The sequence below is a fragment of the Oreochromis aureus genome, linkage group 17 (genome assembly GCF_013358895.1).
Source record: "Oreochromis aureus strain Israel breed Guangdong linkage group 17, ZZ_aureus, whole genome shotgun sequence".
In the NCBI taxonomy this organism is placed as follows: domain Eukaryota; kingdom Metazoa; phylum Chordata; class Actinopteri; order Cichliformes; family Cichlidae; genus Oreochromis; species Oreochromis aureus.
The window spans coordinates 21,673,172-21,695,312 of NC_052958.1; the positions used below are offsets into that span (position 1 = coordinate 21,673,172).

General features: G+C 42.5%; 2 protein-coding genes across 3 annotated transcripts; one reads left to right on the top strand and one right to left on the bottom strand.

Moving 5' to 3' along the window:
• Nucleotides 1-1,334: 1,334 nt before the first annotated feature.
• Nucleotides 1,335-6,898, top strand: LOC120433768 (overexpressed in colon carcinoma 1 protein-like). Its single transcript, XM_039600628.1, has 6 exons — nucleotides 1,335-1,478; nucleotides 3,406-3,430; nucleotides 3,548-3,583; nucleotides 3,709-3,785; nucleotides 5,513-5,584; nucleotides 6,325-6,898. The coding sequence occupies exons 1-5, from the start codon at nucleotides 1,409-1,411 to the stop codon at nucleotides 5,560-5,562; spliced, it is 258 nt and encodes an 85-aa protein (XP_039456562.1). The 5' UTR covers nucleotides 1,335-1,408; the 3' UTR covers nucleotides 5,563-5,584; nucleotides 6,325-6,898.
• A 7,452-nt stretch (nucleotides 6,899-14,350) lies between these two features.
• dclre1c (DNA cross-link repair 1C, PSO2 homolog (S. cerevisiae)) lies at nucleotides 14,351-20,489 on the bottom strand. 2 transcript variants are annotated; one of them, XM_031730309.2, is made up of 15 exons: nucleotides 20,075-20,489; nucleotides 19,921-19,972; nucleotides 19,518-19,602; nucleotides 19,361-19,420; nucleotides 19,181-19,236; nucleotides 18,522-18,623; nucleotides 18,283-18,355; nucleotides 17,836-17,976; nucleotides 17,375-17,476; nucleotides 17,032-17,168; nucleotides 16,894-16,948; nucleotides 16,374-16,462; nucleotides 16,108-16,205; nucleotides 15,783-15,857; nucleotides 14,351-15,602 (listed from the first exon to the last, which is right to left on the bottom strand). In XM_031730309.2, exons 1-15 carry the CDS (start codon nucleotides 20,181-20,183, stop codon nucleotides 14,956-14,958), a joined length of 1,881 nt encoding a protein of 626 aa, XP_031586169.1. In that variant the 5' UTR covers nucleotides 20,184-20,489; the 3' UTR covers nucleotides 14,351-14,955. The 2 variants fall into 2 exon arrangements, with proteins under 2 accessions (XP_031586169.1, XP_031586168.1); XM_031730308.2 differs by having other exon boundaries at nucleotides 14,351-15,605.
• Between the last annotated feature and the right edge of the window lie 1,652 nt (nucleotides 20,490-22,141).

Here is a 22,141-nt window from a genome sequence, read left to right on the forward strand (position 1 = left end):
CGTGTAATTCCAAATTATTCAGCCTTTAGACATCCTTCCTTCCTTCCTTCCTTCCTTCCTTCCTTTTATTTTTATTTTCTGACCTGTTCGTCCGTTTCACTCTAATGTAGCTGCTGAAGGAGCGTGTCATCCTTGTTTTATTATAGCAGCAAAATCTTATCATCAAATCTTCCAAACTCGGCACGCTGAAACTTTTTTGTGAGGATGAAAAACTCTCAGCACGAGTCCAGAAGTCATTTTCCACTTCCTGCTGGAGACGGCGAGAACAATCAATTATTTCCTGAAAGTCACTTTCCTGTCGCCTGTAATTGAGGTGAGAGCAGCGGCGAGGCTGGATGTGAGGTTAGAGTGTGGGTGGCATGACTCATTGCAGGTTTAAGCACAGAAGGAGCAGCGAGGACAGAGGCCAAGAACAATAATAAAAGTACTTCCGTGGATCAGACTGCTTTCTTCTCAACAACAGCTGTCGTCAAGAGCCAGACACCACAGATCCGACCTGCTCAGGAACACTAAACACTCACTGCAGACTTATTGTTGGCTTTGTTTTGAGTGGAAGTTTTTTTTATCTCCCACTCTGTGACCTTTGGGCGGTAATGAGGAGCACTCACAACAAACATCAGAAAAAATGGAGGGTCCCAAAATGTCCCAAATGTTTTAACATCTTGGAGCTTTGGTGATAAAATTCCATCTTCCAGGTTGTTTTAAGAGGATGTAGTAAAAAAGCTGTCGTGGACATCGCAACACTCCATTTTTCCTCCATTTTTGTTTAAGGCCGAAGTTTGTTTTGCACGATGTGCTGGTTTGAGGTTTTATTTTGGCAGTTTTGGTTTTAAATTGCATCTCTTTGTGGTCTCTGTGGCCATTTACTGTCTGTTTGTGGTATAATTTTTGTATATTTCTCATACTTTGTTGTCTTATCTTGTTTCCCTTTCGTGAGTTGTCCTTGTATATTTTTCAGATCAGCTTCCCCAGTCCTGTTCCTGGTTGGTCTGATCAGTAACCGATCCATGCTTTAGGTGTGCTTCCCGCTCTTCTGTCACCACTTTCCTCTAATCCTGTTTCAGCTCCATTTGAGCAGAAATCCACCAATTAAATCAATTCTAGCTGACTTTGATCTGCTTTCTCTAAAACTGCGCAGAGATTTTAAAGCATGACACACACTCTGAAACACACACTTGAAGTTCTGCTCCCTCAGCAGCAGGGGTCAACACACTCTCCGTCTCTCCTCCCTCCCTCCCTCTCCTTCACCTCCTCCCTCCCTTGCCATCATCTAATCCTGTCTCCTCCACACTGGGAGCTTCAGCTGAGAGTAAGAGCGAGATAAGAGACGTTTTTGTCCTCTCTGTTCGAGCTCACTCTTCTTGCTCCATTTCTCCTCTCGCTACTGTTTTTTCCTTTTCTTTCTGAGATGGGATGTGGAAATTCCTCTCCAGCCAAACACGTGACTAACAACAACAGCAGCAGCAAGCGCAGCAGAGGTGAGGACACTGAAAAACTGAACATACTGTTAGTCGTATGGAGCAGCTTGCAGGTTTAAGGTGTCTTATTTTGCCTTTAGTTATTAAAGGTGCTTTAGTAATTTTTTTATGTCCTGCAGCTGTTAGCGGTCCAGTCTGTAGAGTTTTTGACTTTGGAAGTTGTAGGAGGTGAAAGCAGAGTCTGTCTGCTCAAAATCACTTAAAGTTTTCAGGGATTTCTGACTCTCCTGGAAATGCTGGAAAGCAATTCATCTGTAAGGTTTAAGTTACAGTTCGTGGTGTTTGGCTGTTTCAAAGTTCACTTGTGCTTTTACTTAACTATAATTAAAAGCAATCAGGATCGACTGATTTTACTTTTTATTGTTATCATTTGGGTTACTTCAAAATAATTTAATGTGTGATTTTAGTCATTGTGCATGTCTTCAGGATGGTTAATTTTCTGTTAGTGTCTGGTTTTTTTCGGTCTCTTTCTGCTGATTCGTCTCCCATGTTGGTTGTTTGTAAGCGTCATGTGAGTCACTATCTGATGGGCTGATATCTCTTTATGACTGTAACCTTATTTTCCATCTCATTTTGGGTTTTTGTTTTGTTTTTTGCTTCTTGTGCATTTTTTGAAACTCCTGGTTTGTTCTCTGAAGGGAAGGAGAATCATTTCCATTTGTTTATGTCTGTCTGTCTGTAGCGTCTGTAGTTTTCAAGATATTATCTTCAGGTTTTATCTGATGAGCGATACCAATAACAGCTCGAGCCGATTTAATTTTGGTGAAAATCTAGTCGAGGTCACACCAGATGTAAAAATCTGTAACAATTTTATATTACCCACAATTTTTCAAAGATCGTCTTCAAACTTCACATCAATATGCGAGGTCTTGGAGAACTTGAGTAGTTAAGTTGGCTAAGGATTTGACCTTGATTATTAGTGCCCAAGGTCAAAGTTGACCTTGAAGAAAGAATTCAAGAAACAATATCGAGTAATATATCATATGAAAGGGCATGGTGGGAACTCTGCAACACACTTTTTCATTTTTTTAATAAGACATCCTACGACATCACAGTGATGTCAGACTTTCACAGAGTCACACACTGCATGAATATAGATATTCTATTTTTGTTTTTTGTGGTCTTGTTTTGTCTCCTTTTTGTTGTTGGGCATCTTTGCTACTGATGCACATGTTACACAACAGTTTAATGTGAAATGCTTCACATTTTTATACCTGATAAAATATTAGAATTATCTGAGGATTAAGTATGGGGACTTTTTACCCTAAATTTTGAACATAAGAACATTGGAAAGGAAAAAACAAGGTAATGGGGAAGGGAACAAGGAAAGAAAGAAGGAAAAAAGAAAGAAGGAACATGGACAGACAGGAACAAAGTAGATAAGGAAAAAGGAAGGAAACAAGGACTGCATGAAGGAAATGAACAAAAAGAATGAAATAAAGGGAAGAGAGAAAGAAGGAAGAGAAGGACGGACGGAGAGAAACGAGAGGGGAACAGCGACTCGCTGCCAGTCAGGAACAACGAGAGAGACTTTTTTTCTGGGAATATTATTTTTTAGGAAAGGCTGGATAAACTTTTAATAATCAAGATTTAAAGAGAAAAGTTAATAAAACACGACAGAAAGATGGATCAAAGTGTCAAAGATCGTTTATCTGGAGAGGAAATTACTGGTGATTTTTGAGCTGTCACAGATGTTTAAATCTTACAAATCATCAGTTTTTCCATTTATACAAAGTTTTCACTATAAATACCCAAAGTAAAGTTTTCATGGCTGTCTACTTTCTCACCGTGGCTCTTTGCTCTGGATAAAACAAATACTGAATTTTCAGTGTGTGAAAATGTCAAAGTTTTTTTCTTAACGAAGTGATTTCAGTGAGCAGGAACGAATTTAACTCTTGATTGATCTTGTTTCTGTCACTGACTTCAGATCCTGCTGAGTTTTCATCAAAGCTGTGAGTACAGTTTCAAACGTATTTTTATCTTGAAACATGTCACTGTTGTTTGACCTTTCTCTCATGTTGTCTGTTAACATAAATCAGCTGACTCTGTGTGTGCGTGTGTGTCGACAGATCAGTTGAGTCAGTGCCAGAAGATGACAAACGGAAGTCAGTCATTCATTTTTTCATTATAAAATCTTTTTATCTCATACGTCACAGTTATCTAATATATTTGTCTAATGAGCTGATCTGTGCAGCTGACTTTGTGTGTGTGTGTGTGTGTGAGAGATCAGGAACTATGGAGGTGTGTACGTGGGGTTGCCTACAGACCTGAGCAGCATACCCCAAGTCCAGATTGGCTCACTCAGAGGTAACACATCCACGGTATCAGCTGATACCAGTTTCACTTTTTATATTTATACAGCACCATTTCACATCAGCAGTGATCTCCAGACACTTTCTATAGTAAGGGCTAGATCCTACAACATTAGAGTGAGAACTCCAATGATCCCACCCATGAGCAGCAGCTGGTGAAAGTAAGGAGGAAGGACTCTTTTTAAACTGGATAAAATTCTTGTAGAGAACTCAAACTGTAGAACTCAGTTTGTCTTTGCAGTTTAGCAACCTCAAGACATCCAGATCTAAGCTAAAGTTTACCACGGGAATCTACTTTGGGACCTCTTTCATTTCCTATTTTTTGGATTTGAGTCAGGACGTTCAAGCAGAAATACACCTGATACTCCCATTTATATACATGCTCCATCTATCACACATAGGATCATGGTCATGCTCACTGCCAATTAGAAGTTTCCATATGATCTTGGATGGTGAATCAAAGTCTAATGGTACTTTTCTGTATTCATGATTCCACCATACTCCAACACCAGTGGCTGATCACTGTTACACCTCTCTCCTGATCTCCTCTGTACATACTGATGACGATTAGAATCAAAACTTTACGATTTGGGTTCATCTCTCCACCAGGGCTTAAATGGTTTCACAGTTTATTCTTCTTTTTTAAGGACAAACTGCACCTTTCTGTTGAGATATGCCAAGTCTTCAGCTATCAGTTCTTTGGGAATCGACTAGTTGGTGTAAAAATATTATTTTATGTCTGTTAAACTGTGTTATCTTTGGCATTTTTTGTAAACTGAACTAAATAAATGAAAACAAATGAATGTGTCTCTGTGACAGGCTGCTAGTAACGAGGTGTCTAAAGATTGGTTTCTTGCTAAGCTGTCTCATTTATAGACACAACACTGTTTAATCCCATGGGTTAGGTGGCTTTTTATGCTTAAATGATTAATAGGTCAGATTTCAGAGGCTTAACAAACAAAACAATTCCTCTGAAAATGTTCAGGTACAAGAAGTGGACTGAAAATGAGGAAAAAGCAGCCAATGTCCAAAGAAAAATTTTGAAAGACTCGCAGAAAGCCTGGAGAACTACAGGTCAAGTGCACTTTAAAAATTACAAGTCTGACTGCTTGGAAGGAATATATAAAGAAATGAGGGGTGGCTCAAGGCTTTTGCACAGAACATAATGGAAGCTGTTTCAAAACCAGGCATGTTCAAATCCAATAAACTGTGACATACAGGTGATCTAAACCAATTGAATATAATGACATAAATGATTACCAGACTAAGTCTGACCTCCTTTGACCTTCTGTGAGTTTCTGTGCTCTGCGTCCTGGTTTGTTTGCTGTGGGGTCCGGGTTAAGATGGAGCTGTTGTTCTGTTTGAGTAGGAGCAAAAAAACTGGGAGCACTGCAAAGTCTGAACACATAAAGAAGGAGGAACCACAGCGCCATAAACTTAATGTCTCTGCCCACATCATATCCCAAATATGATCAGAACACATGACGAGTAAACATGCACATCCTCAATTTCCTGTTGAATCTTCAGGGTCACGAGAGCCTGGGAGAGAGAGAACTCTGGGCACGCTGTGTGTTAGTTAGCATTTTATTATTAATGTGTGTGTGTGTCTGTGTGTGTGCGATGTCAGCTCCGTATTTTGTAATGTAGTGATGCTATGAGTGCATTTAACATATTGTTTGAGTGTGTGTGGAAGTTAATTAATGAACTCTTCCACTGCTGCAGAGCCTCCGATCGACTCGCTGTCCCTCAGGAAACCGCTGTGGGGGGACTGACTCTGGTTTTAATGAAGGCAAGGCAAGTTTATTTATATAGCACAATTCAACAACAAGGTGAGAGACAAGCCTGTGCATGCTTCACTGTGTGAGTGACGACCTCCTCCGGTTCCTCTCCACTGTCTCATTAATGAGAGCTGAGATGTTACATCAGTGGTAAAAGGGCCATACCAGTGTGTCTTTGCATTGTACAATTTTCCCACCATGCACCATTAAAGAGTTACGTGGGTCCTCAACTCAAGGCTCGGGCAGTATGATGGTACATTAGGGTATTTAAAACATTTTAATGCAGCTAATAAAACAGATATGGACACATGTCATGCATTGTAGTGCATGAAAACACCACCGGAGGGCAGTAACACCACAGCTGAGCTCAGTGAGCTGTGAAAGACTTGTGAACAAAGTATAACAGGTGAACTGTTCAAGAGTATTCCAGGTTTAATAAGGTGTAAAAAGTTTAAAAAAAAAAAACATGATATGTAAAGTATAGAAAAAATCTTTTTTATACTTTATACTTTATTTCTAAGGTATAAAGTATAAAAATAAAATGACACCAGTAAAGACCTGGAAAGTATGGAAAAACACACTTTGAAATTTAAAAACATGGAAAAAGGTGCAAAAATGGCAAACAGACTAAAATAAAAAGGGAAATACCAGTAATGACCTTTAGGACACACTGACATCCAAACTAAGAGCTCTGTATAGATCGCAATGGTGCCCATCGAAGCCTATTTTAGTCTGTGCTTCTCTGTGAACTGATAGGTACGGAGGAGGAATGACACAGCGAGAGGGAGTTTGTTGAGTGAGGAAAAAGAAACCCTGCAGGCGTTCATCAGCTCCTCTGTGTTGTCATCAAGAACCCACCGAGTCTCCACTGAGCAGCAGCAGCACCCAGCAGAGCCAATTTCATCTCTCAGCGTCCCCTCAGAGGGTTTGGATGGAATCAACTCCACCTGATTCCGCTGACTGCGGCGACCCTGACAAACTGGTTAGAGAGTCCAGACATAGATTTGGACCTGGACATTCAAATCGGTCACAGTTTGCTGCTCAGGCGACGTAACGCTGCAGGCTTTTTATTCCAGGCAGGTGCACCAGTGGGAGCTCAGTATTTGGCCTCATTGGATTGATTGGTAGCTGCCAGCTGTCCTTATTACATTTGTACAGTTTTTGTGAATATTATGGCATAGCTCCTCTTGTCATTGAAAAGTGAAGTCAATAGGCATGCTTTATATGTTTTTGTATTGTCAGCCGATGGCCTCAAGATTTTGAATGATTCACATGAGATTAAACTGCTCACAGAACACGATCTGCAGCTTACAGCTCAGTCACATTAGAGGAAAAAGGACGGCAACCTTCTTTTTTTTTTTTTTTTTTTTTTTTTTTTTTTTTTTTTTCTTTTAACCTGTCCCGTTTGGTTCTTTTGCCATCAGAATTATTGTCTAAAGGCGAAGAAAGATGCCCAACGGATTTACTTTACCAAATGGACCATCCCAGCCTTGCCGTAATGGTCCATTTGATTCACCTTTATTGTTTATTTTATTTTCACTTGCTGAATACGGGACAGACTTGACTGGTGGAAAGAAAAGGGAGAAAGAAAGAGGAAAGAAAAACAGCTGAGAAGAGGGACGGGGTGAAGGGCAAAACCAAAACCAACAGAATAAGCAGACAAAAATACATATATCGATCACCTGGATCACCTGTTAAGAAAAAAAAAAGAAAGCAAGCAGAAGAAAACGAGAGTAATAAACAACATCACAATGATATATATGGGAATATGACAGTAAATACTAAATATTAAACATTATTGTGCAGCACGTGAGATCGACAGCGCACAGTGTGCTTTGAGGTAGGAGCCAAAAAGGGTGTAGTTTGTGTGTGTGATCACCCGTGTGTGCACCTGTGAGCATGACGCGCGCTTGTTTTTAAAAGGTTCCTTCATGTAATGATCTGCTAGAGGGTGTGGGGGGCCACTGCCCCATCCTCCAGGGCATGAAGCAGGTATGGAGGAGATCAAAACTCCAGACATCCAGAGGCCCCCAGAACACAAGAGACCAAGGAAGACCAACAGAGGGCAGCGCGCCACTATCCCAGAAAGAGCTGAGGAGAGTCCCAGATGAGGGGTCACTCAGCAGCCGCGGAGCAGAAGCCGGGGGTTGCAGTGGCGTGCCCGTGAGCTCCGCCGGCAGCCAGCTGTGCCTGAGTGACCGAGCCCCGGGCCGAGAGGCCGAGGGCACCCCATCCCGAAGTGGCCCGAGCGAGCCCCAGGCTCCAGGCCCCGATAAGCAGCCGCCAAGGAGTGAGCCGGTGGGTACCTGGGCGCCCACCCCCGGACACAAAGAACCACCAACGCACCGATGTCTGAGGGCGTCTGCCACCGGCAGGGGAAGTGGTGGGGAGATGGGCCTCAAACCTTGGAGGGCCTGAGATGTCCCCAGAGAGGTGGCGTCTGATACCCAACCTGACATATAGACACAGACAAACAGGCACACACAGATACAAACATCTATTCCCACCCTCATGCTCTCATATACAATTACTCAACACTCACCCAACATGGAGACAGACATAGAGAGACACTGTACACACAATCACACTCCCCAAGCGTACTCTAAGCCCCGGGTCTAGGTACCCCTGCCCCTGGAGGGGAAACTGCACCCAGACCCAGGTGATGTTACCCTTTTCCCTGCGGTGGGGAGAAGCAGACCGCCCGACTCCGCAGCAGCAGGGAGGCCCCACATTCCAGACCCCAGTCGGACGGCCAACTCCTCCTCCTAGCCCCCCGCTCCAGCAGGCCGCAGAGAACGGGGTGTAGGAAGACTCAAACCTCCTCCACCCGCTCATATGTAGTGTTGATGTATGTGTGTTCTAAGGTGCATTTAAAACCCAGGAGGGCATGGAGCTACCTGCCAGAGCAGCAGGTAAGCGTATAGCCCCTCCTGCTAGCCCTCAATGTCTACGTGTATTTAAAATTGAGAGGTGGGCAACGCACGCCAGGGGTGAGGTGTATACCCTGATGGTAATTTGGAATCCGTGTGGCGTGCCCACCCCAAGATCCTATATGTATGTGTAATGAGAGTGTGAGTAATGTGAATGTCTAAGTTGTGGGATAAAATTGAGGCAGAGGCAGCCAGAAGGGGACAGAGGGGGGGATGTCTCCTCTGCACCCTGGTGACACACCCCTACCCCAAGGCCCTGCATGTGTGGGTGATTGTGGTGGAGCGGGAAGAGGAGGCAGCTGGAGATGGGGAGGGAAGGAAGGGAGGGCAGTGACCCCTCCTGGGGCCAGCTCCCCGCTGACCCCAGTAGGCACCCCCATACTCTGCAACCCGCCAGGAAAGGGGGGCCCAGGCCCATCCGGACCGGGGCCCAGTGCAGCAACGCCGCCCAGCCCCACAGAGCCCGGGACAGTCCACCCGACCCCACCACAGAGAAAACTGCACCCACCCCATCATCCACTCATCTTCCAGACTACACAAGACAATAGACGCCCAGGCTGAGATCTTCCTCCACCTCTCCTGTATCTCCCCTCCTGCAGAGAGAGTTCCTGAAGAGAGGAAATCTCCTGCAGGATTTGACAACCTCCCCACCAGTTGAAGAGCCCCCAGGTGGTTCGATGCACAGGCGGCACCCAGCGCCAGGACTGGGCCCCATACACCCACCCGCCCACAACCCCGGCAACACACCAACCAGGACCCAAGCCCCTGAGGCTTGGCCAGGGCCCCAGCCCAGAGACGGAGCGCCCCAGAACCTCACGCCCATCCCGGACCCACCCAGGGGCAGCCAGGCTACCAGGTCAGTAACCCACGTCCGTCAGCACAGACCCTCCCTAGCCCCGCTGCACGCAGCCACGAGGAAACCGTCACCTAAGAGCCAACAGAGCCCTAATTGGCCATGGCCGCTACCCCGGATTGAGCCCCCAAGGAAGATGCTCCCGGGAACCCCCGATGCCCTAAGCCTGTCCCTACCCCCACCACCAATCACAACAGTGAAGGTGGGACCAAACTAAGACCCCCCACCCCCACTAGGTGATGGAGCTGATCAAAGGAGCCCAGAGAAATTGATCTGATGTGGTGGCAGAGGCTGTATCAAGACTAATGTAATCTAATAAATAATTTCTATATTGGTTAGAATTAAGATTATTTTTATTTTTCCAGTTCATGAGGACTGTTTTCTTGGCTATGCATAGGGCAGTGAAAACCATATGGGCTATATTCTTTTCGGAGTGACATTATCTAAGCTGCCCAACAAACATACTAAAGGGAAGTTGGAATGTTACATTTCAGACACTTTGATAAGTCTTCACATATCTCGCGCCAAAACTTCTGAACTGGTGGACAGAACCAAAGAGCGTGGATATAATTGTCCGGTGAATTGGTTTGGCAGTGTGAGCAGTTGTTGGTAGACGTAAAGCCCATCTTGAACATCTGATGGCCTGTATAGTGCACTCTATGTAGTATTTTGTATTGAATTAATTGAAGACTGGGATTTCTAATTAGATGAAAGGTTTTTAAGCAAATCTGAGACCAGAAGTTTTGGTCAAAGTTAACTGATAAATCCGCTTCCCATTTTGCAATAGGAAGTGATATTGATTCATCTGTTTTAGAAAGCATTCTGTATATTTTGGATAGTATTTTGGGGTTTTAAGAGTAAGAAATTGAACCACACTTGGTGTCGTTTGTAGTTCAACTTGACCCGGTTTAAATCTCTTATTTATTATGGATTTAATTTGTTGATATTCTAAAAATCTTTTCTTGTTGATCCCATATTGTGTAACTAGTCTGTCAAATGAGATAAATTCTGTTCCTTCTAGTATATGTTCTAAGTATTTGATTCCTTTACTACTCCAATCTGAAAAGTTTATCATATTATTGTTTTGTAATATGTCAGGGTTGTTCCAGATAGGTGTACGTTTGCATGGATTTTAACATTTTAATGCAGCTAATAAAACAGATATGGACACATGTCATGCATTGTAGTGCATGAAAACACCACCGGAGGGCAGTAACACCACAGCTGAGCTCAGTGAGCTGTGAAAGACTTGTGAACAAAGTATAACAGGTGAACTGTTCAAGAGTATTCCAGGTTTAATAAGGTGTAAAAGTTAAAAAAAAAAACATGATATGTAAAGTATAGAAAAAAATTTTTATACTTTATACTTTATTTCTAAGGTATAAAGTATAAAAATAAAATGACACCAGTAAAGACCTGGAAAGTATGGAAAAACACACTTTGAAATTTAAAAACATGGAAAAAGGTGCAAATGGCAAACAGACTAAAATAAAAGGGAAATACCAGTAATGACCTTTAGGACACACTGACATCCAAACTAAGAGCTCTGTATAGATCGCAATGGTGCCCATCGAAGCCTATTTTAGTCTGTGCTTCTCTGTGAACTGATAGGTACGGAGGAGGAATGACACAGCGAGAGGGAGTTTGTTGAGTGAGGAAAAAGAAACCCTGCAGGCGTTCATCAGCTCCTCTGTGTTGTCATCAAGAACCCACCGAGTCTCCACTGAGCAGCAGCAGCACCCAGCAGAGCCAATTTCATCTCTCAGCGTCCCCTCAGAGGGTTTGGATGGAATCAACTCCACCTGATTCCGCTGACTGCGGCGACCCTGACAAACTGGTTAGAGAGTCCAGACATAGATTTGGACCTGGACATTCAAATCGGTCACAGTTTGCTGCTCAGGCGACGTAACGCTGCAGGCTTTTTATTCCAGGCAGGTGCACCAGTGGGAGCTCAGTATTTGGCCTCATTGGATTGATTGGTAGCTGCCAGCTGTCCTTATTACATTTGTACAGTTTTTGTGAATATTATGGCATAGCTCCTCTTGTCATTGAAAAGTGAAGTCAATAGGCATGCTTTATATGTTTTTGTATTGTCAGCCGATGGCCTCAAGATTTTGAATGATTCACATGAGATTAAACTGCTCACAGAACACGATCTGCAGCTTACAGCTCAGTCACATTAGAGGAAAAAGGACGGCAACCTTCTGGCAGATAGGGACATTTGTTGGTTTGCATTGTTAGTTGCAAACTAAAAGACTACCCATAGGTTGAGCATACAACACTCTCAACCTCTGGGCAACTACTTTTGATCCCAATGCAATTGCACAGGTCGCCTAACCTGTCTGCAAACATCTTGATGTATGCTTAATCATCCAGGTAAGTAAATCCCTAAAAGTTGATTCTGTTCATCTGGACGTAGCGTTTTCAGTGGGGGGAAAGTTTCATCACTCATCCAAGTGAGTTCTTCAGTCTCAGCTGACTGCAGGTTTCCCCAACCTTATAAACAGTATGGTACTCATGGCCATTGATTAGTGGTGTTTGATCAGTGGTTATTGTCATTAGAGTTTGCATATTAATGATCAACGAACTGATCTCACAGGCCATTGTTACCTCAGTGGTGCTAGTTTCAGTCATTATGCAAATGTACTGTTTATAAGGTTGGGGAAATCTGCAGTCAGTCAGCTGCGACTGAAGAAGTCCCTTGGATGGGTGACGAAACGTTTCCCCCACTGAAAACGCTACGTCCAGATGAACAGAATCAACTTTTGGGGACTGTCAGAAACAGTTGCAGTTTGACTCAGACTGTCTGCAGTCGCTCTTGGATTGATTGGCGAAGGTTTGCAAATGATCATTTGACCGATTGCCAATAAAGTGCTGTCATTCAGTCATTTTGCACCAGTGAGTGCAATTCATCTGCAATGCATCTCAAAGCAGCACGGGACTCAACTCAGCTGGTTGCAGACTGGTTATGTTCCTATACAAATACCAGGTTGCTCAGCGCCTGTTTCATTCTGCAGTTAAATTGCCGTCCTGCAGCAACTACGTCACTATTTGTGGAAGATTTTCTATTTGAAGTCTATGAAGCGCCTATGTGGCAACAGATTTTTAGTGCTTCACCTCAGTTAACTGCCCTATCAGCACAAACAGACTGCATGTAATTGCCAACGTGAGCAACTTGAGTCCATCTTATTTTCATGATGTCATTTTAAAGTTCACTGCACACGGCCACAGTAATTCTGGCCTTGCTGTGAACTCCAACCAAACGTTGGCATACTATGACGTAAATGTTGCCTTCACCAGTTGTCGTAACCACAGATGTAAACTATAAAGAATGGGCGTGGCTCCCCAGGAACAAAAAGTGGAATAAACCTGCATTCTTTCTTATGGCCAGCAGGGGGCAACCCATCTTGTAGGGGAAAATGAACTTTAGGGGGAAATTGCTCCACTTCACATTTCCTTTATGACCTCCTGATGATTTTATGGTCTCAGTTGCAAGCCTAAAGTGTGACTGAATAAATAATACCTTACTTACCTAAAAACCATACCATATACATTCAAGGAAATTCCCTGATAATGAAATGATTGAATAAGCCTGTAAATTAAGACAAAATAATCGTTATCATTACCTGTAGTGTAATCGGCCAGCCAAAAAAATTCTCACTACCCTTTGAGGGGAAATGCTGAATAAATAACACATTTTAGAACCTTTCATTTTTCAAGATTAAAGTTAAAAAGTAGAAACTAGTCTAATGAATTTAGTGTTTTCAGATTTTTTTAATAGGGATTTTACAAATATCACAATAGGATGGTTACAGAGTGCTTTAGAGCCTCTGCAGACCTAATCTGAGCTCCCCTGTGATGTGCTCTGTTGGGAATAAAAGCTTGCAGCCTCTTGTCTCAGCTCTGCGGGGCACAAACTGCAAGCGCACTGAGGTGAAGTTGGTGATCCGGTGCCCCCTCAGAGCATTAACACAGAAGTGAAACTGAGAAGCCGTCATCCAGCTTCAGTGGTGCCGGCTCTCTCCTTCTCCTCAAACTTTCAGTGGACGACATCGTGATCCACATTCGGCAGTTATTATTTTTATTTTCTAAAGATCTATTCCAGATGGACGACCATGTGTCTAAAGCCATCAGGAGAAAACCAGTTGCATTCACTTTTAACCCCCCACGTTATATATAAGAAGCATAAAGTGCATACAGACGATAACCACTGGGTCGCTCTGACAGTCGATAATTATTTTTCTGAATTCCAAGCAGATTTTATGAAGCAGGTTATTTTGGTGCCTTTCCTTTATTTCCACTGTGGCTTCTGGAGAAACAGAGAGGAAAACTCCAGGGCTGGAAAGATAAGGGGCATTAATCTGATCCATGAATGTTTTTTTTACCCTGGAAAGAAGCCAGAGTACTTGGCAACTCCACACATCAGGACAAAAGCTGGATTCAAACCTCAGCAGCGGTACTCAGCACTGTGCAAAAGTGCTGAAGCGCAGAAAATAAAAAGCACTTGAACACACTGAGTGAATGAGGCCTTTGAGTGAGAGTCCTCACTCGTTTACCTGCTCAATTAGCCTAGAAACTAGGATTATTGGTCAGACATTTGCATTAAAAATCCTCCAACAGCCCCAACACGGTGCAGGCGTCCAGTTCTGGAACTTTAGTTAGCTGAGGTGAAGCTGAGCGGACAGCTAGCAGCTGTTTCACATGCAGCTGGAAAAACCTGGTTTAAAACTAAAATTAATCCAACTCAGTTTCTATACACTAAAGATTTGCTTTGTTATTGTTATACAGAATATATTTGTAGTTTTTGAATTTTTGTCATCATGGACAATAAAAAGGATTCAGTTTGAGCTGCAGTGTATTTCACAATCACAGCTTTGGTTGAGCAGTTCTTCCACTTATTTTAGGAATTTTCTAAAAATCTGGGAATTTCTGGCATTTTTAGTGCTTTTTCCCATCAAACACAACATTTTGATCTGAATAATCAGCCATAACACCTGAGTTAAAAATAAATATTTTATTTGTTTCTGGAACAAAAGTTTAGCTTTAATGCAAACATTCCCCTCCTGTTGTCAGCAGCTGAAGCAGAACAAACCACAAACTGCTAGCAGAGAAGGAACGAGTGTCAGCTGTGACCTGCACAGGTGCAAGAATCCACCAATCAGCTTAAAGTGCGCAGGAACGAGTGTGTGTGGTTTAACAAACTGAGGTCTGTGGGGTTTGGAGGCCACGCTGACGCTGGAGGAGAGGAAATTTCAGCTCAGCCTGCAGAAGGAATGTGACGGCTTACAGGTCTAAGTGAGAACGACAGGTCTGAAGAAAATGACGTTAAAGTTTGGTCCATTTATGCTCTCTAATTAGGCTGAGAAACTCTTCATGCTGGAAGCAGGTACTGAGTGCATGTTAACCTCTCCTCCTGCCCCAGTGTGGTAGCGGGGGATCTCAGAGGGGTGTTCAGGATCATCGAGCCTGCTGTAAAGTGAAGCTGAGCTGCAGGTTCGTCACTAAAACGGAGGTAGCTGTGTGGTTTGCTTGTTTTGGACTCGTCCTACAGCTTTTTAAGGCTTTACTTTTCTAGTTTGCACAGTTTCTTTAGGATCCCCCCCATTAATGTTCGGTCCTGTAGTCCAGAGCCCTGACGGCCTCTCCTGCAGCCAGCTTCCTGTACAGCTGAGAGAGCTCATCAGGCCGCGGCACCTTCGACTCCGGCGTGCAGGGAATATCGAAGTCTGACGACTGCTGAGACTCCGATAGGGTGATTCTGTCATCCCCCTCCTCCCTCTGTGTCTCGCTGTCTCCTTGTTTCTGCCCGTCCAGCTCTGGTTGGATGATCAGGGTGTCGGGTAAACACGAGTCCATGTTCTGAGAGGAATGATTGGACAGCGAGCCGGACAGCGTCAGGCTGAAGCCATCGGGGGCAGTTTCTTCATCGCTGAAGAGATCGGGTGTCTGCGAGCCGGTCATCTCAGAGCAGCAGGACTGTGGTTGGCTCCTGAGGCTGTTCTGGCTGTCAGTCAGAGTCTCGGTTGTGAAGAAGTCCTCCCACCTTGGAGGCTGAGAGGAAATGTCCTCCGGCTGTCCGGCTCCAACCTTTTCCTCGTCACCTTGCTGCTCCTCCTCCTCCTCTTCATCCTCCTCGCCGTTGGACTCGGTGCAGTCGACGTAGTTACGAGCAGCAGGCTGGGCATCGGTGACGGTCGGCGCTAAAGACTCCTCCACACTCACAGGGAGCGCTGTTGTTTCAGGAGTTCCCTCTACTTATAGAACAAAAGAAACAAATGAAACAACAGTAACAGTGAAGTGCTCAGGGCAAAAAAAAAAATACTGCAACATGACATCACTTCCTGAGCCCACTCGCTCATCTCAGACCCTGTGAATCCATTTCAGCTGCTTTGGTGCAAATCAAAGTGACAGCAAGTGACTTGCAGGTTTACCTTTTTGTACTCCCAACTTCTTCCTCACTGGTGCCACATCGAGTCCATCAAACAGCTCGTCATCGCTCTCTGAGTCTGAACAAACAAACACACATCAGCCTCGTTTTACTGACTCGTCTAGCTTAGTGAAGCACCACGGCACATTCCTGCCTGTTGTTCAAATGCTTATAAAGGTATCGCCTCCTGTGTTTGTGTGAAGGAGCTGAATGAAAGGCAACGCGGGAGAGGCACAAACTGGGCTGAGCAGTGATCTGTAAACAAGCGTGGCGGCAGGCCCGCGTGCTGTTGTGTAGAGCACCTGTCATTACGAGTGTGTTTGTGTTACCATAAGTAGGTCGCTGCACCCTGCTGCGTTTCAGGACTCCCAGAGGTTTGTAAACGAACGCCGCCTCATCAGACTGCTTCCTGCACATCAGCTTCAACCTGATCAGACATGCAGAAATCGCATTGTGTTAAACGGTTAGATTATAGACTAAAGACAGCAGTAAAACCCTTTAAAGTTACCCCAAGTTATATTTGATTATAAATCATGTAAAAGTAAAAGTAAGTTTAGACTTTTACATTTGTACAATTAAAATGAAGTAGACTCACATCTGTGTGACTTCAGTCAGTGTTCGACCAATGGGGATGACACTGGGGTAGATATTCACTGGCTGGAGGTACGACAGGAAGTCCTTAATCTGAAAATCAGGAGAAGCATAGCAACAGAAACAACATGAAGTCCTTTTAAAGTGGACTACTCTTCCAGCTTTGACTCTGATACAGCAGCTTTGCATGATTCACAGTTCAAAATAATCCTTACTGATATCATAGTAGTTCTTAGTGCAGTCTTCCTCTGATTGGCTGCCCCTCATAAACAGAAGGTTTGAAGAGCAAGTGGGTGGGGCTTTGGTTTCAATGTCCAAACAGAAATAAACATGGCCTGAAACATTAGCACTGATGCGACACAAGTATACATCTACTCATCCTGGGCAAGGAATATTGGGATAATTTGGGGTTTTTAATTCTCCGAACTGTTTTTCCAGAATGGAATGATTGTTTTGCACACATCTTTAATGACTTCAAACAGGAAGGTCCAAATACTATACTGTGTGAATGGAAGTGCGTTTACCTCGGAGTAGGAGGAGTGGAAGCTGAAACAGGCTCGGTATGAACTGCCTCCTGTCCTGCATAAACACACAAAAATACATTTGGAGCACAAAACCAAACTTTATCTCTAATGAGCGCATGACGCTGGAGCTGTTCTTACTTTATTATGACGCTGGTCTTCTTGGTTCTTTCTCCAAACCACATGGTGGACGGTTTGATGCTGATGATGCGAAGAGGCGTCCCATCAGCAGCCGTGCATCCACACGGCAGCCGGTTTCCTTGGAAAAACTCTTCATCCTACAAACAAAAGTCCAGAGAAAACGTAGTGTCGCAGGAACGGAAAGAATGAAAGAAGAAAAGATTTAGGTTTTGTATAAGAAGTGGAAATGGTTCGTTATCATAAACGCAGTTGTTTTTCAGAAATATTGGAGGTTCAGGAAAACAAATCTAAACTTCTGAAGTAAAGGAACCACGAATTTGTTTGTGAGAGACTAAAACGGGACCTTTGGGTGTCGACAGGCGTGTATCTGAGTCCTGCGGTTGGTTGTCACGTAGCTTAGGATCTCCGGCATCTTCTTGAACATCGCCAGAGTGTTGACGTGGATCTGCAGGAAAAACAGTGGACTTCATGTTACAGTGATGATTATGAGGTTAATATTTCCATCCGTGGATCAGTTTCTCCCCATAGTTGATGTCTGTGGTTTACCAGCTACTCAAGTTTTACTCACCATGCCTCTAAACTTTTCATTAATAAATACTCAATGTAGCTTCCATAACTGTGTTTTAACATGTTTTATTTTATTTAGTTAGTTATTTCTTTTATTTTATCTTATTTTTCATTTTATTTTACTTATGCTATTTGTATATATACAGCACTTTGTGAACCCTGGTTTTATGTGAAAGTGCTTTATAAATAAAGCTGGTATGGTACGGTGATGAGGGAAGGAAGGCTGACAAAAGAGACCTGTGTGTTGAACTCCTCTCCCAGGTTGATAAACAGGTACTCGTATCCATACGCAGCTTTACAGTTGAGCCAAACAACATGATGAGGACTCTGAATGATCCACTTTCCAACCAACTCGGAGATTCCGGATAAACAGACCTCCTACGAACAAACGAACACACACACACACACACACACACACACACACACACACACACACACACACACACACAAATACAGATTAAAATCATAGAAAATTGACAGCTTCTAATTCATAATCATCCTGAGTTATAACATAAGTCATAACAAGATTTTTTAATGGAGGAAATTTCAGTGAGGTTATGACTTATTTACAATAAAAGGTTCATGTACTAAATATTAAGTTTGAGCGAGGTGTCCTTAATGAACTGGCACCTGTCCCTGTGTGTTAACTGTATATCTCAGCAGTGACTGAAAACCAGCACGTACCCGCGATGGGATCTGGTAGAAGCGCGGGTCGTAGAAGGTGGAGTCCAGATAGATACTCTGAATGTCTTTGACCCTGTGAAGCACGACACAGCAGCGTGAACTTAGCGCTCCAAAACAAGCCACATCTGACGCTTACGTGAGCTGTCCAATCACAGCTCAAGAAGAAAACACATTCCAGACGCAGCGAATCAGAGAAACTCAGATTGAAACGAGGATCATGGCGATGTTTGGTGACAGACCTGCTGCCCGAGTGTAGGTGCTCCATTCTGGACACGTCTCCGACAGGCAACCTGAAGTCTCCTGTATACAACACGTTTCCATGGGAACCCTCAAACAGGAACCTGCAATACAAACAAACAACCAATTTGTTTGGTCTCCGATTTTCTCACCTGATCATGTGACCCCTTTAAAGTGTACACAGAACGCATTTTGAATTCCTCGAAGTCACAGACGTTAAAGAGTGAAGTTTATTAAAGAGTGAACTTTATTTAGCCAATTATGGAAAAATTAACAAAAACGAGAGCTTCAGACTGAGCAGGTGGGAGCGGAGGTGAAACTGAATTGTTTGTAGAAGAACTTAGACGTGTTTTAAGTTCTCCTGGGTCTCCTGGTGTTTGTTATACTCTGTAACAAACCCACAAGGTTACATACTTTCTCTGATTCTAGCTTTGCTGACTTATATTTGACCCTGAAGTCACCTTATATCATATATTTCCTGACCAGGTGTAACAAAACCTCAGTAAGTAAAGGATCAGAAGATCTAAACAATAGATTTCCCTATGTGAGTTGTGTTCTGAGTTGTGATTAAAGTTTTGGGTGTTATGTAAAGGATCAGCTTGAAGCTTGGGAAGAGTGAAATCCTCCAAACGTACAAATGTTGGTGGAAAATTAAACTCACATGACGGAGCCGGGACAGTGACCTGCTGGAAGCAACGTCACCACGACCTCTTCTTTCTGTCAGGGTTAAAAACAACAAACTCATACACATGGACGACAGGTTGCATCTACAGCTACACGTCTGACTTCTATTAGTTTGAAATTCGACACAGAGCCAGACTCAAACTGATGAGCCCAATACCTCTCCTGATGCTTCGTCCACGAGAGAAATCTGAGTCGGGCTCTCGAGCTCAAGAGGAACCTGAACAGATGATTCATCAGGAGAGATAACTCACATTATACATCTTCTGTTTAAATATTTAAAAAACAATCTGATAACAGCAGAGTTATGTACTCACGATGTATTCCTCCCAAAAAGCATACTTTGGATTGTTCAGCAGCAGCTCTTTGGTTACAAAGGAGCAGTAAAGCCTCACAGTGCGACTGCAAACAACAAACTTATATTCAGCCCTGAGTTACACACTCATTAAAGCAGTGTAAATTTTTTGTTGCACAGCAGGAAGAATTCGTCTTTCCATTCAATGATGGGACTGCTTGATGCCCATAACGCCCACAACAAGCAGCTGAACTGTACCCTATGTGACATAGTAAAGTTTCACAGTAAGTTTAAAAGATGGTAAATTAGTGCAGAAAGGTCACAATTTTAATTCTTCACCCGAAGTCTGAGACAAATCTCAACTTTGACTCAAATATCTGAGCATCACTGAATTAAATATCAGTTTAACAGCACCCAGGCTTCACCTGAACTGCAGCTTCCTCTTCAGCAGAGGTCCTTTCAGCCCCTTCATGTGATCTGTTTAGTGAAACAGACAGGACACCCGCCATCAGGAGGCCACACATATAATATGTACCGTTTCTAACAAGTCCTCCGATGATGTGCAGGCGCCAGGCTCACCTTTGTGACAGTGGGAGAGGAAATATGCCCGGGCATGTAGGTTCTCCCTGTCGAACCGGTCCAATGAGATGGTGGGGTACTCCTTCATCCGACCCGCAAACGAACTCATCTTCACTGCGACCCTTTTATTTCAGTCTCCCGGAAATTTTTCATGCGTACTTTTTAACGAAACCAACATATTTTTATTCCCGGTTTGTTTGTTTGTCCCGCCCCCGGAACTGAGCTCCTCTTCTTCTCTTTGTTTTTAAGACCATTTAGCCTGTAATACCGCCACCCAGTGTCAACACGAAGTCCTATGTTCCTGTTGAGCTAGCGAACTCTGATCCAGTGGTATTTCATCAGAGTGAATTTAAGATGCTCCAGTTACTCATTTAACATTAATATAATCTCTCAGCCATCTTCTTGGACTGTCTTTTCTAATATTATTATCACCAGTGAGATGGCATGTCGTTTGTCGCCATCTAATGGAAGTTTGTGACCGCTGCCCTCCAACATAGAAGAAGAAAATTCATGGTTACCAGGTAACCAACAAGCGCAGTTAACAGCGTCGTCGAAAAGTCGTCTAAAAGATTTCGAAGCAAATTAATTACAAAAAAATGTAAATGAACAAACAACACTTAAATAAGTCATGCAGTGCGATTAAATATTCATGTATGAGATCCTTTACTTAAAATAAAAAGTTTTGGTATCTGTGGCACGTCTGTAGGCAGAACTCCATTTAAAAAAAGCCCAATTTTAACATTTTTGTAAATGCAAATGAATTTGATTTTTTTTTTTTAATTTGTTGTTGTTGTTGTTGTTTTGTCTCGATCTTTCAGCATGGCTTACATAGGGAAGAGGATTAGGCAACCGGAAAAAAGTGGGCACGTCTTTTTTTTTCTTCTTTTCCAGAATTCTGGAAAAGAAGTCAGAATTCTGACTTTTTTAAATTTTTTTTATTTAAAAGATATTTTTTTTAATAAAATGGATCTTTTGGGGTTATTTCCAGAATTCTGGAAAAGAAGAAAAAAAAATACGTGCCCACTTTTTTTTCCAGTGGCCCTAATCCTCTTCCGTACTTACATGTAATACAAAAAAATATAACAGTTGGGGGGGCTATCCCAGCTACGAGCGAGAGGCAGGGTACACCCTAGACTAAAATATTTTTTAATAAAATATTTATTATAAAAATATTTTTAGAAAATATTTTAGAAAATATTTCAAAGGATTTTAAATTATTTAAAAGATTTTTTTTAATAAAATGAAGCTTTTGGGTTTATTTCAATGCCGAATTTACCGGAGGAACCGAATGATATGTTTAACATCTTCTGCAGTATCTAAGTAGCTACTTTTGAATAAAATCTAAAATGAACTAAAATGACATTCAACCACTTTGTTAAGCCGATACCAGTTTTCAAGAAAGTCCAACAGAATATTTTTATTGCATTAGTAAAAATAAATAAATAAATGATACAAACTTAAAGTTACAAAATACAGCATTTAAAATTCTGTTTGTAGGTATTAAATCGATATAACTTATTTCCAGCAAAATCCGATAACTAGCGGGGAGATCTGTTTGGACTTGAAACCTGGGCCTTTGTGCTTTTGTTTACATCAGGCTGCAGCCTTACTGTGACCTGTCGTGTTCTACACTGATAACTGAGCCAAAGTCCATGTGCAGAGCGGAAGGACGCTGACTGTAGAGCTGCAAATCTGGAAAAACTGAGCACCAAAGGGTATGTACAGATGAGATATTTTAGTAATTTAATCATAAACATATATATTCTCTAACAGATTAATTAATTCAGCACTGAGCACAGTTTTCTAATGTAACCCTGCAAACCATCAGAGCTGATATAATTTGTTAAGTGATAATTTGTCAAGTGTTTGTGTATTTATTGATTTATTTTAAGTAATTGTGTTTTATGTATATTATGGTTTTATATTTTTACAAATGCTTTATATACTTATTTATATATATATATATATATATATATATATATATATATATATATATATATATATATATATATATATATATATATATATATATTTTTTTTTTAATGGTTTATACCTTGTGTTGGGGGG

What these genes read in the sequence shown, in the direction of transcription:
- LOC120433768 (XM_039600628.1), top strand. Translation starts at nt 1,409, where the DNA reads ATGGGATGTGGAAATTCCTCTCCAGCCAAACACGTGACTAACAACAAC. An exon ending in GCTGAGTTTTCATCAAAGCT is followed by an intron (nt 3,431 to 3,547) that starts GTGAGTACAGTT and finishes GTGTGTCGACAG; the next exon opens with ATCAGTTGAGTCAGTGCCAG. An exon ending in CCAGATTGGCTCACTCAGAG is followed by an intron (nt 3,786 to 5,512) that starts GTAACACATCCA and finishes CCACTGCTGCAG; the next exon opens with AGCCTCCGATCGACTCGCTG.
- dclre1c (XM_031730308.2), bottom strand. Translation starts at nt 20,183, where the DNA reads ATGAGTTCGTTTGCGGGTCGGATGAAGGAGTACCCCACCATCTCATTG. An exon ending in CTTTTTGGGAGGAATACATC is followed by an intron (nt 19,421 to 19,517) that starts GTGAGTACATAA and finishes TCATCTGTTCAG; the next exon opens with GTTCCTCTTGAGCTCGAGAG. An exon ending in GAGAGGAGTTCAACACACAG is followed by an intron (nt 17,477 to 17,835) that starts GTCTCTTTTGTC and finishes TTTTTCCTGCAG; the next exon opens with ATCCACGTCAACACTCTGGC.